The following is a 13,703-nucleotide window of genomic DNA, read 5'->3' as shown; positions in this document are numbered from 1 at the left end:
TCCAATCGTTCAAAATCATGAGATTTTAACAATAGGAGATATGGAGGTTTTTTTTTGTTTTGTTTGCCTTTGAGGTTTTTAGAGCCTTTGAGGTTCACATTTTCAAGCTTTTCTCCACGAGGGCTAGAAACTTACTCCCTTTTAAAAACGAGAGTCATGTAATAACCTGATTCTAGGAGCTGGGACTTTTTCTAACCAGAAGACTTGCGATTAGAATTACAAGAGTTGGTAACTGGGTGCTTAAATACTTTATTTATTGCAGCAGAGGGGATTGAAATATGCATTACAATGCAATGCAGCACAGAAATGTTAATATAAGCAAGACTCAGTAGTAAAGATAATGAAATCCCATTGTCCTTAGGACTAATACTAATACTAGGCCTTATTCACTTTGGTGCAGTGGGGATGGAATCTGGCCCTATTTCCCATATTGATAATTTTCCTAATGTAAAGAAACTCCCAAAGGGCATAGAGCTGGCATAGCTGGCACCTATGCAACCCTTTCTGGAGACACCAGTGCAGGGGTGAGAGGGAGGGGGTGAGAGTGTGTGTGTGCGCACATGTTGGGGATACGACTGGAGCACACTGAACTCTGTCTGTTTGTTGCTTTAGGGGAATATTGCCATCTTGCAAATATTAAAACAGCTCTCAGGCTGCTCTAACCTATTCTAGAGCCAGGCAGAGAAGCAGGGAGTTATAGCAATCTTCCTCTGCCATGCTGAGCAGAAACTCAGCACAGCAGAACACCTGTTGCTATACATGCAGTATGTCCACTTGGATTGTTTCTCTCTCTAGTTAGCTACAGTATCTTCATTAACTTTTTCTTTTTTAATGACAGATGAATATTAAAGAAGAGATTGAAGAAGAGATTGCGTACCTCAGACATACCAAGTTCAGAGTATGGTACCATTTTCGTTGGAGGAAAATGTTTGTAATTTTTTCCTGCTTAGTTTTTCTTTCTATGATTAGACTCTTTTGGGTTCCACCATTACCTCTGCTCTGAGGTATTTTACTGGACCCACCAGCATTGTTGCCTGTGGTACATTTGTCAGAATGGAGCATTGAGTTCACTGGGGCTCCTCTTCAGGGGAACAAGTGTCTATCTGTGTGCATCTCATTGCAGGCGCAGTGCCATTGCTTCAAGCACTGTGGCGTAGAGACTAGTATTATTTTATGTTTGAACCACACCATGCCATTTTTGGTTGGGGCTTGGTAAATACATAACTTTATTTTACAAATTATTAATCATTAAAACATACAGTCCCAATCCAGCAGAAATCAGTCTCCTGGCAAATGCAGTAGTTTGTCTTCAAGCACTCAATTGCAGGATTAGGGTTCATAACAGTTGTAAGAGTGCTCCTTTAAATGTATCTGCTCACCCCCAGATATTTCATTTTAAACCTTAATTCTATGATGTTCAGAAAGAATGGTTTAAATGAAAGGACTGAATGGGTGGAGGAAGGGACTGGTACCTTTGATCGCTGTTCTTATGAATGATTGTAGACCATGGAAATACACCAGTTACTTACTTATATATCCTTGCGACTCTTTCTGCATGGCTGTTATTGGACAGTCTTTATGTGTTAACAATAGCTGTTTCAGCTGTGCTACCTCATTTTTCAACATGGAAACCTCATTCTATGGAAAAAGAAAAAGAGACTTTTACATAAGACAGTGGCAAAAAGTTAACAAACGAGTGAGACTTCGCCTGTAACTAAGAAAACTGAGCTGCATAGGATTGATCTTTGCACCGAATTTGGCCCACTGTATGAGAATTCTTTTACACAGTAGCTATTGGGACAAATTCCTTCTGTTACATCAGTGCCAATCTGGAGTATCTCCATCAACTTGAGCTATTGTAACCTAGTGTACTAGTCTTGCGTCTGGTTGCATTTACTGTTTGTGTCACAATATTAGTGTTATTTAAGCACCATTATTGTCAATTTACCGTATGTTGTATACACAATGCTGTAGATCTGAAGTAAGTACACTATGTGTGTATAATTTTGCTTGGTATAATGGAAAATAACACAAATGTTAATTAAAACAACTTTAACAAAGACATTTTTAGTTAAAAAAATCCTTGCTCCAGGTTTTTCTTTGATCGAAAATGTGTCATTTTGTCTTTTAAAAAAATAAGGTAATCTTATCTTGCTTGCAAATCTGGACTCTTCATTATTATGGGTAAGGCTTATAGAATCATATACAGAATCAGAGAGGGAAAAGATCCATTAGATAGTCTGGGTGGTGATTTGTATAAATTATTACTCGTCCCTGTAATTTCACTGTACACCATAGCTCCCTCATCCATGGTATGTTAGACTCACTTATCCTGAGCCCCCTCAACAACCACAGACATACAAATACAGTAATATGTAGTAAACACATATTTCAGTGATTTTCCAACAACTGCATTTTAATTGGTAGATTTATATAATGTAATTTGTCATACTATATGGTCAAAATGCCTTTTGGTACAAACAGGATTAGTTTGCCACAAAACAACTATTTAAAATTTACCAAGTAGTGAAACCTTGTTTTCTTAATTAACTGAGTACAGGGATTGGTTCATTCTTAAAATTAAAGGTTTGTCTGAGAATTGCTCCCACCTGATCTGTTCTAATCTCAATTTTGACTGAGGTTGTGTCTGTAAATTTAACAACTCCTTGGACAGTGTGATTTTACATAAAAAACCCCCCACATTTGTTTTTTAATTATTGTCCAGTTTATCTCCAGAAACTTCCATTTACATCGATCCCCACCAGCTGGTGATTATAGAGCATTTGGGCCAAGGGCCACAACTGGGTGGGGAAATTGTATGCAGGGCCAGGGCAGGGGGTTGGAGTGCAGGAGGGAGTGTGGGGTATGGGAGAGGGTGCAGTGTGCAAGAAGGGGCTCAGGACAAGGGATTGGGGCAGAGGAGGGGTGAGGGGTTTATGAGCGGGTTCAGGGCAGGGGGTTGGGGTGCAGGAGGGGTGTGGAGTGCAGGTGTGCGGACTGCGGGAGGGGGCTCAGGGCAGGGGGTTGGGGTGCAGGGTGTGTGTGGGGTGTGGCAGGCGGCTCAGGGCAGGAGATTGGGGTGCACAGGCATGCAGGGTGCAACAGGGGGCTCAGGGCAGGGAGTTGGGGTGCAGGAGGGGTGTGAGGTGCAGGCAGGGAGCTTAGGGCAGGGAGTTGGGGGGTGGGGTGAAGGAGGAGTTCGGGCTCCAGCCCGGCGCCACTTACCTAAAGCAGCACCGGGGTGGCAGTGGCCCGCACTGGGACTAGGGCAGGCTCTGTGCATGCCTGCCCTGTCCCCAGCCCTGCGCCGCTCCAGGAAGCACTGCAGCCCCTGGGGGAGGGGGAAACGGAGGGCTCCGTTCCCAGCCAATGGGAGATGCGGGGGGAAGGGGAGGGACGCGGTGCCTGGAGGCAAGGGCAACACACGGAGCCCTCTGCCCCCCCCCCGCCCGGGGGCCGCAGGGACTTGGTGCCGGCTGCTTCTGAGAGTGGCACGGGGCCCGCAGCGCCATAGGGGGCAACCCTGCAGGCGGGATCCAAAGCCCTGAGGGGCCGGATTCAGCCCATGGGCCGTATTTAGCCACTGCTGTTATAGAGAATGATTGAAAAGCCATTGGTAGATCCAAGGAGATTTCTATGGATTTCTCTCTTTCACACATGAATGAAAAACACCACGTAAGTAGTAGAAACAGGGTGTATAGTTAGGAAGGAAAGGGGGTTTCCTTTCTTTACACCTATCCCAAAAGGTCTAGGCATTTAATTTTTTAAAATATACAAAAACTAAGGAACCCCCCCCCCCCCAATTCTTCTTTAATTTTCAAAACCAAACACTGCTGGCAACACAAGATTCTGATCTTCGGCAACATTGCGGCTCCTTTCTGCTGCTCTGCTGGTACAAAATGTTCCTAATGCTGGGGTAGCCAGCTATGGGATGCTCACCCTAGTATAGGGGATCTTCCAGTGGTACATATCCAATATAACAGCCTTGCAAAATTTCAAATCTAAGAACCTGAAAACAATTCTAAAACACTTCACTGCATTCAGAACTAAGAAAACATTTTTGACCATTTGGGGATTATGGTGACAGATGCAATGATGTCTATACATAAATGCAAAGTGTATGGGGAATAAACAGGAAGAACTAGAAGTATTAGTACATAAACTGAATTATGATTTAATAGGTGTGTGGCACTCAAACTCAAAGCAGCACCCCAGAATACCCATATTCACCCCAGTCATATAATTATGATATATTTCATACATGCCATGTAAGATATCATATGAAAGGTCATGATCTGCTGAAACCCATTGCTCTGTCAAAATATGTATATCATTAGTGTGTGTGAAGTTATGAGATTTTGCTGTATGATACAGAAATATGTTGTGAGTTTTAGAGTCTCCACTGCTAGTTCTTCAGTGACAACAAAGGAGGTAACTCACTCTCAGGAGGTGTTAAATGACCATTAATCGGCAGGAGAGTTGTAATCAAGGGATTTACAATGCTGTAAGAGGGCTGTGCAAGCATCACGCAATGGGGGATTATTTATCTCCATGACTCAGGAAAGTCCACCAGGACATGTTGGGGCTAGTGTTTTCCAGGCACATGGACTGAAGATATAAAATAGGTGACAATGGCATCATGCTTTGCCTTTCTCCTCACCCATCTGTACTGGAAGCAACAAGAATGCTGGGAAGACAAAAACTTGAACTGAGGAGACTGGTCCCAGGCTTAAAGGGGCAGCCTGTGTATTAAGAACTATAACCTACCTGCAACATCCAGTGCAGTGAGAAAAACTGCTTGATCAAAATACTGCCTAGTTTAATAAGGTTTAAGATTTAGACTGTGCACTTTCCTTTGCAAACTAACCGGATGCAAAGGAAACATGGAAAGAAAGGCTAAGGCACAAAATGAGATAAACTAGCTATAGACTTAAAGAGTAATAAGAAAACATTCTACAAATACGTTAGAAGCAAGAGGAAGACCAAGGACAGGGTAGGCCCGTTACTCAATGAGGGGTGGGGGGGACAATAACTGGAAATGGCAGAAGTTCTAAATGACTTTTTTTGTTTCAGTTTTCACCAAAAAGGTTAGTAGTGATTTGATGTCTAACTTAATGAATGCCAGTGAAAATGAGGTAGGATCAGAGGCTGAAATAGGGAAAGAACAAGTTCAAATTTACTTAGACAAGTTAGATGTTTTCAAGTCACCAGGGCCTGATGAAATACACATTAAAATACTCAAGGATCTGACTGAGGAGATATCTGAGCCATTAGAAAGTATATTTAAAACGTCAAGGAAGATTGGCATATTTGCCCTTTCCTATCTATAAAAAAGGGGAATAACGATAACTTGGGGAATTACAGACCAGTAACCTTAACTTCAGTACATAAGATCATAAGAGCGGCCATATTGGGTCAGACCAAAGATCCATCTAGCCCAGTATCCTGTCTTCTGACAGTGGCCAATGCCAGGTGCCCCAGATGGAATGAATAGAACAGGTAATCATCAACTGATCCATCCCGTTGCCCATTCCCAGCTTCCGGCAAACAGAGGTTAGGGACACCTATCTCACAGAACTGGAAGGGATCCCGAAAGGTCATTGAATCCAGCCTCCTGCCTTCACTAGCAGGACCACGTACTGATTTTGCCCCAGATCCCTAAGTGGCCCCCTCAAGGATTGAACTCACAACCCTGGGTTTAGCAGGCCAATGCTCAAACCACTGGTTGGACATTAGGAAAAACTTCCTGTCGGGGTGGTTAAGTACTGAAATAAATTGCCCAAGGAGGTTGTGGAACCTCCATCACTGGAGATTTTTAAGAGCAGGTCAGACAAACACCTGTCAGGGATGGTCTAGATAATACTTATTCCTGCCATGAATGCAGGAGACTGGACCAGAAGACCTCTCCAGGTCCCTTCCAGTCCTATGAATCTATGATTTTCATAATTATTTTCCAACTTTCCCTTCACTGAAAGGAACTTGGCTTGTAGATATACTGATGCCAACCAGCACGTGCTGTGAGCTAGCTGTTCATCATCACCCCCAGAACCTCTTTCTTCAGTACTTTAATCCCTTTAGAAAACCCTGTGCCACCTGTGGAGGCCAAAACATGGCCACAGACCAAATATGGCTCTCTGAGTTCCACAATACAATACATGGCTGCTCTCATCTAGATTCTAGAATGTGCCATTGCGGCTAAGGATGGGATGAGTCCCAGTGTGAAGAGTTACAACTTTTTCAGAGCAGAGTCTACGCTGCTTAAGATAAGCCATGCCTCCATATTTAAAATGAGGGCAGCAGTATGCAATTATGTAAATGAACATGGACTTTTGACTCCTGGCAACATGCAAGAGCAGCCCTTAACCAGAGAAAATCAAGCTGCCTTTGGTGTAGACGCTGCCGCCGCCTGGACTTTGACCACTTATCACTTTCAGACTATATTTACATGCTGTTCCCTTCTTTTTCTTACCACCAGGCCATTCTATTTATAATCGTGTCCCACTGTCTTTGAATTAGGATTAGCTGCATACCCTTTTCTGAAGAAGTCTTTTATAGCTGAGTTATGGTCACTTAAAAAAAAAAATAAAAAGAGTGACAAGAAAAATAAATAAATATATGACTCAGTCCAGTAAAGCCTCTGAATCCCAAGCTTTTCCTGGCTGGTTTTGCTGAAATTAAAATGTGTTTTTCATTTACAAGTGTATATCTTGATCGGTCAACTTTAATTATGTCTGCGTTCAAAGTATTAATCTAATGTGCAGCGGTAGCACATATGACAACCGGGGCTGGTGGTGTACCCAATGCCCTTGAATGTAAACAGTGCCTCTATGTCTTGGGAATATAGACAGTAGCTCACACCTGAAGCTGCATATTTGTCTGGGTGAGTTCTTCTGCTTTCTTTTCCAGTGACATCACCCAGACCTTCCTCTTCTGTCTGCAGCGTGTGGCAGCCGCTCGATTCCTTTCCAGAAATTTCCGCCGCCTCTCATCTGGGTCTTCATCCACCACCCTCCTCCGGCGACCCCCAGTGGGCTGAGGCGGCTGTATTGTCTGAGTGGGCTGCATCTGCTGTGCCGCTGGTGAAACCTAACGGGAAAACAACAAAAACAAATTCAACATAGATGGTGAGTGGATGGGCTCTAGTCGATGCTGCGAATTCCAAAAAGGAAGAAAAAGTGATGTCAACTGACATTTAACAAAAATACGACCAGGGTGTATTCTGAGATGGCAGACTTTCTGGCAAGATATGAGAGTGGCACAAGTAGAAAGACTCCGTCAGATGCCACTTAAATTATTCTTTGACAAAAAGCCAACACGATTAAGGGGAGATTTTTGGAATGGCCTCCTGAATAGCAGCCAGGGAAATTATTTTTCCCCCTTTGGTTATTAAAATGTTTTATTTAAGTTGTGACAAAGAAAGCACCTGATTGATGAATGAAATGTCAGGCTTCTCACAGTGACTTTTAATTAATCAAAGCAAAAGAGTGGATGCCTTGGGATTTTTTTCATCCCATTCAGAGTTTTAGGACATCTCTGTTTCACATGTTCCTTAATGTATGTTCAAGTATCGTACACATCTTTGGAGAGGCCAGCAGTAGTGCTATTAAAACCTTAGGCTGGGATTATCTAAGGCATCTAAGGATTTTAGGTGACTGGCTCCTATTAAAAGTGAAGGGGAGTCAATTGCCTAACTCCTCTACTTACCTTTGAAAATCCCAGCCTTAATCATGCTACAGCGTCAATGTGGAATACAGGACTCAGTGGAAGCCTGAACTGTCAAATCAGAATTAATCCTGGTATTCTGGCTAATGGCCAAAACCTGCAACTGGTCTCTGGTGACTTTAGGGGTTGGGAGTGCTCAGCAAGTTGTAGGATTGAGCCCTAAATTTCAACTCAGGTAATTACAATCTGTCTGCCGCCCAGGCATCAATTAAAAGCATGCCATCCCCTTGCAAAATCACTTTTCTGTCTGAAAGTTTTATTCTAAAGGTCACTGTCACTGCCAGAAGTCAGCGAGCATTATTATTCTGTTTTCCAGTTTGTTTATTTTATGCATTGACAGTACTTTGTGTACAGGCAGTTTTACTTTGTCGCTATATAGCTGGTTGGTTTCTCCCTTGTTGAAAAAAACCTATAAAAAGAAACATGAGCAGAAAAACCCCAATGGAAAAAAAACTCATTTAAAGAAGGATTTTTTTAAAAAAATGCCAGGACCTACTATTTACTGGATGTTTATTACAAACTGATTTTTTTTTAAATTAGTCAGTTCTTATAAATGCTGGTAAAAAGCCATAAACCATGTCCACACTGCAGTCTCCAATGTTGCTACCACTGGTGGAGCTGCACCAGTGGAGAATTACAGCTTGCTAGGGTAGACAGTCACTGTAGTTACTAGCATTGTGGTGGTGGAGTAATGTTTGGGACTTTCCTTAGCATGTAGTGCCCCCTAACTGGCTAAAGGAGGTTATTGTTGAGCAATGCCAGATGCTCCCCATCCACTGGGGCTGAACTTGCTACCTCTTTAGCAACACGTCTGAAATGTAGAGGTCTCAAAGATCGCTTTTAATGTCAACATAACATCAAAGGCCTTTCACTTTCTCACATACACCACCTTTTGAGACTTCAAAGATTGGTTATTTATGTTTCTGGACACCAAAAGCTTTCCTTTGCCTGTTACTCTCTCCGTTTCCACCCGGCATAAAAAGCTTTTCTGTCTCTCTGTTCTCAGTTGGGTCTGCTGTGCCAGCATATTGCTATAGAATTTTTTTTTAATAGGGTGATTTTATTCTGAATAAATAGTGGATGGTTTAATTTTCAGTAAGAAGTGATCAGTAGCTGGCTAGCAAGAGCCAGTTAACAAAACATCTTCCTTCCATCTCTGGCAGGTATTAATTAGAAAGGCTGCAGTTGCATCACTAATGATGTCACGTGGGATAATTAATGGAAGCTCCCAGATATATCACGACCCTGAAGTCTATTAGGCCTTATCTTGATAATTGTCTAAGCATTATTCTCCAAGGAGGGCTCCCTCTCCACCCCGTGTGTTGCACGCTCCATTAAGAAAGAGGATGTATAAGTATTATAATTAGGATTCATTCATTTTTAAGGGCTGCTTATCATGTATCCTAATCTACACACAGGTAGAATGGCAAAAAGAACAAAGCAAAATGCAAACCATCCTGCTGTGCCTAAGTTGTCATGGTGGCAAGTTTGATCTAAAGAAATTCCAATGTGAAAAATATAACAATACCCACATCATTTTTGTAATACCTGAAGCAAAACAGCTCCCACAAAGCAAAACATCTATCACTCAGAAAGGGACACACTAAATGACTATTTCTACCTTGATCCTTGATCCAATACGTCCCTCTATTCTTTGCAACTTAACACAGGATTAGTACTCACTCATTCATTTTAGCAAAACATAATTCCTTAGGTTCATGTGTGTCTTAAAATGCCTGTGGAAAAGCATGCAATGAATTCTGACATTACACAAGGGCATGGTGTAGAACAATGGAAGTTATGACAAGGGAGCATGCAGCACACAGCAATTCAGATCATGCCTTTCTTTGACAGGAGGCGTGGAACTGAAGTATCAGGCTCAAGAGAAGAAGGAAGTTAATAATTAGTAAAATGCACCATAAAATTAATGTGTCTGCTGAAGCAATCTGACCCTCAAAGAGGCCAATACCGAGTGATTATGGATGGGTTTAGAAAGTAATAACCTTGTATTTATTACTTGCAAAACCCTTCTTTTATCTCTGTTAATGCCCCCTTCCAGAAAGCGTTATTGCTGTTGTGTATCAGGAGGAGACTACTGTGTTGTCAAGGGAAGCAGCTGATGTATAGATCCTACTTAGCCTCCGGCCAGTGGTTCTCAACCTTTTCATGACAATTATGTCTGTTTACAAGATCAAGATCTTCTCTGTATCAGCTGGTACCCACAGTCTCCAGTTCCACTGTGGGTGCTCCAAACTTCATGTTCCTGTTTGAAATGAGCTCCCCAAGGCTTGAAGTGGTCACAGTGGAATCAGATCCAGCCGGTAGGGTATTAGGTCCCCACAACAGTTCATCATTAAAGAGCAGGAAGCTCCAAATCCTGAGGCATGTAACAGAGGTAGGGTGCAAATACACTCGCTCATTAGGCTGATCGGTCTATTCTCTTTAAATTTTGTACATTTATTTTTCACTTGTAGACAATTCATTACCACACTGGTAGCTCAAATCAAGGCCCTATCCTGCTCCTGTTTAAAGTCAATGAAAGTTCTGCTATTTATTTATAGGCTTTTCTATGGTGCTCAACTCAAGTATCTCGGCACCTCAGGGCAAATCCCACAGGGATGGAACCTCCTTTCAAATGGAGTGCCATGCAGACCAATCTCTAGCTATGTCCTTCAGGCAGCCTGGCTGGATGATCAGTCTGTGTCTGTCTTTGGCAATTATGTCTGAAGCTTTCAGCACCTCACACACACTAACTAATGTATCCTCACAACACCACTGTGCTCTGTGAGGCAGGTCAGTATTATTACCCCCATTTGAAGATAGGAAACTGAGGCGCAGAGAGATTAGGTGACTTGCCCAAGCTCACAGAGTGTCAAAGACAGAGCGGGGAACCCAGGCCTTCTGAGTCCCAGTCTAGTGCTCGGAGCCCCAAGATTACCTGTACTCTGTTAATGACTTCAAGGACAGACAGATCACACCTCTTTTGCTTTCTATGTTATGAGATCATATAGGGACTTTTACTGCAGTTGTTAAAGAGCTCTGGAAAAAATAATTAATAGATGGAAAAACAACAGAATTCATAACATTTTACGTTATAAGGAATACTATAGGGAAATCCCACCGACTTGCAGCAAGAGCAATAACAAAGTAAAACAAGATGTCAGTAAATAGTTAATGTGGTTGGACAGTAGGATGTCAAATCCTCTTATTTTTAATGTCTTGTAAGTTTTTCTAAGAGCCGCCCATGAGGTATCTGTAAGCAATTAAGTGCTTCACAGATTTAACTCCTCCTGGGTAATGAGAAGTCCTCTTTGTTCTGTATCCATGACTCCATTCCCATCCTTCTTAACTCAGATGATAACTTTGCTCTCCAGGTCTGATATCCTGAAGTCATGGCTGACCAAAGACCTTCTCTTTCTTCTCATATCTCCCTGGCTTGTCTGTCTTTCACCACCTTAAAATATGGCCAGAAGTCCTCTTAACATCAGCTCTGCCTATGCCGAAATTCTTATTTGTGAGTTCATTACTTCCTCTTTCAACTAATAGTTTTTCTTAATCCCTACCCTTTAAATGTCAGGGGGTTCAGAATGCTGTAGCAAGACAACACTTTCACTCCAAGAAACAAGACCTTCATCTTCCATTACTTTGCTGGCTTCCCATCATCTGAATCCAATTCAAAATTACCTTTCTGGGTTAAATCTTTCCCCAGCGACTGACTTCATCCTCTCTCTCTCTGACATAATATTCACCTACTAATCCTCACCTGTTCTCCAGGCTAATCTTAGCCTTCCCTCTGTTTCCATTCTGTAATTCTCTACAGTTGTAATTACAGTTGTAATTTTCTTTCACCTGATCTACAGTATCTGGAACTACTACTCTCTCACTACAAGACAATGAATAACTTCAAGTCTTTAATTCTTGCCTTAAAATTAGAGCCAGCCCTGACTGCAAACTTGGGGTCTGGATTTGGATCCGAATGTGACCAAAATGCAAAAGCATTTAGACTGTAGTTTTTGGTTTGGTTCCCATGATTGAAATAAGGGCCAGCAGCAAAATTTGGATCCAGAACCAAAGTATAGTTATACTTAGATCTGCGGATTTTGTTTGAAGCCATCTATACTTACACCCTTATTTTTTGAGATAGCCTTATGATTGACATTCACTATAAAGTGTCTTGGGACACTTCATATGGAAGTTGCTTTACTATATACAAATAAAATATATGCAGGGTCAAACTCATCCTTCAAATATGCATGTGCAATACCATTTACTTCATTGGGGCTTGTGGGACCATCTCTGAGGGCAGAGTGTATTGAACAGTTTAAAAATATGAGCTGCCAAGTAGTCGTCCAAGCTCCTTAGACTATGTCGACACTGTGTTTTACAACCCGCGCAATGAGTCTCAGAGCCTGGGTCTAAGGATCGGGATGCTAAAACCAGCTGTATAGATGTTTGCGCTCAGGCTCTGAAACCAGTCCCCTTCCCCAGGCTTCAGAACCTGAGCCTGAATGTCTACACAGCTGTTTTTAGTGCCATAGTGCCAGCCCAAGTCTGTGGACCCAGTCTCTGAGACTTGCTGCTGCATGTTTTAAAATGCAGTGTGGACGTATCCTTAGTGCGCCAAGCTACACAGTGTGCCAAACTCCATAACATACCAACAGCATAAATGTACACTTCGCACTTTGCTGAAATCATGGCCTGAACAAGCTTTGGGGCTTTTTTGTAGAAAGTTAGACATTTGAAATACATTCTTTTCTTTGTTACTAAGTAAGTTTTGATCTGGGATTTTTGAGTTAGAGCTTGTTGTAAGGTTAATCTGGCAGCCAACAACAGAGAAAATCTATTAGCAACCAGTGGACTTGCTTTTGAAAAGCCATGCACATGTAATCTGTTTTTTTAAACTTGCATCAGAACAGAAGAAGATGATAGCTCATTAAGTGGTTCTACCTGTGCTTGTCCACCTGAGTGCAGTGGTGGGTGTGGAGAGGTCTGGTGATGTGCCGGGTGTGTGTGAAGGTGCGAGTGGGAGTGATGGTGTGGATGGTTCTGCTGGTGATGGGGTTGAGGATGAGGATGGTGTGCTGGATGCTGGTGCTGATGCGGGTATGGGTGATGAGGTGGCAGTGTCTGGTGCTGATGTGGATGTGAGTGCATATGATGATGTGGTGTCTGGTCCTGTCGGGAGCTCATCATTTCCATCATATGGCCCATGGTGTTCATATTTCCATTTGACATGGCTGCAGGATGATGAGTCAATGCTGCCTTCAACCTCTGAAACAGAAGAAAAAGGGTGGGTGGGGGGGAGAGAATTTGAAATCAATAATACATTTATTAGAGGTTCGTTTTTCCAGATTTGTAGAAACTCTTAACACCTGAAAGTGTCTGGTTTTGTAATTTTTGTGATTTTTTTCTAGATTTTACTTCTTGGCTTAAGTATAGTGCTTTTCATATAACCTTCAATGTCTGTTAGGTTATAATCTAGTTTTTTGATCATTATCAGTCAAAACTTATAGAACACTAAATATCTGGATCATAATTTAACAGCTATAACAAGGAGTCTGGTGGCACCTTAAAGACTAACAGATTTATTTGGGCATAAGCTTTTGTGGGTAAAAGCCTCACTTCTTCAGATGCATAGCTTCTTCCTATGCATCTGAAGAAGTGAGGTTTTTACCCATGAAAGCTTATGCCCAAATAAATCTGTTAGTCTTTAAGGTGCCACCAGACCCCTTGTTATTTTTGTAGATACAGACTAACACGGCTACCCCCTGATAATTTAACAGCTACAGATTTTCATATGATTGTGCTAGTATGCTGTTGAGGAAAAAAGTATTCTTTTATTCTTAGTCAGCTCATTAAGTTTAAAGTCTCATGCAGTCTTAGTTTTTTAAAAAAAGAATACCTGCTAAAATGATGCCTTGAACAAAGATCCACACTAAATTACCATCCAGTAATACAGACATTTTTTTATTGCCTCAAAG

At 42.0% G+C, this 13,703-nt stretch overlaps 1 protein-coding gene across 9 annotated transcripts in view; it reads right to left on the bottom strand.

Moving 5' to 3' along the window:
• Positions 1–13,703, bottom strand: part of CREB5 (cAMP responsive element binding protein 5) — a 350,697-nt gene that overhangs the window by 6,787 nt on the left and 330,207 nt on the right. For all 9 annotated transcript variants that reach the window (XR_004644468.1, XM_034760699.1, XM_034760700.1 and 6 more), the window contains 3 exons: positions 12,670–12,993; positions 6,859–7,086; positions 1,530–1,638 (listed from right to left, as the gene is read on the bottom strand). Coding sequence is in view for 8 of the 9 variants with exons in the window: in XM_034760699.1 (XP_034616590.1) it covers positions 1,530–1,638; positions 6,859–7,086; positions 12,670–12,993 (661 nt within the window). In the remaining variant the exon portion in view is untranslated. The remainder of the gene's footprint in view (positions 1–1,529; positions 1,639–6,858; positions 7,087–12,669; positions 12,994–13,703) is intronic.

The sequence above is a fragment of the Trachemys scripta genome, chromosome 2 (assembly GCF_013100865.1).
Source record: "Trachemys scripta elegans isolate TJP31775 chromosome 2, CAS_Tse_1.0, whole genome shotgun sequence".
NCBI classification, from domain to species: Eukaryota; Metazoa; Chordata; order Testudines; family Emydidae; genus Trachemys; species Trachemys scripta.
Note: the sequence above shows the minus strand (reverse complement) of the source record. Positions and strands in the feature narration are given on the sequence as shown.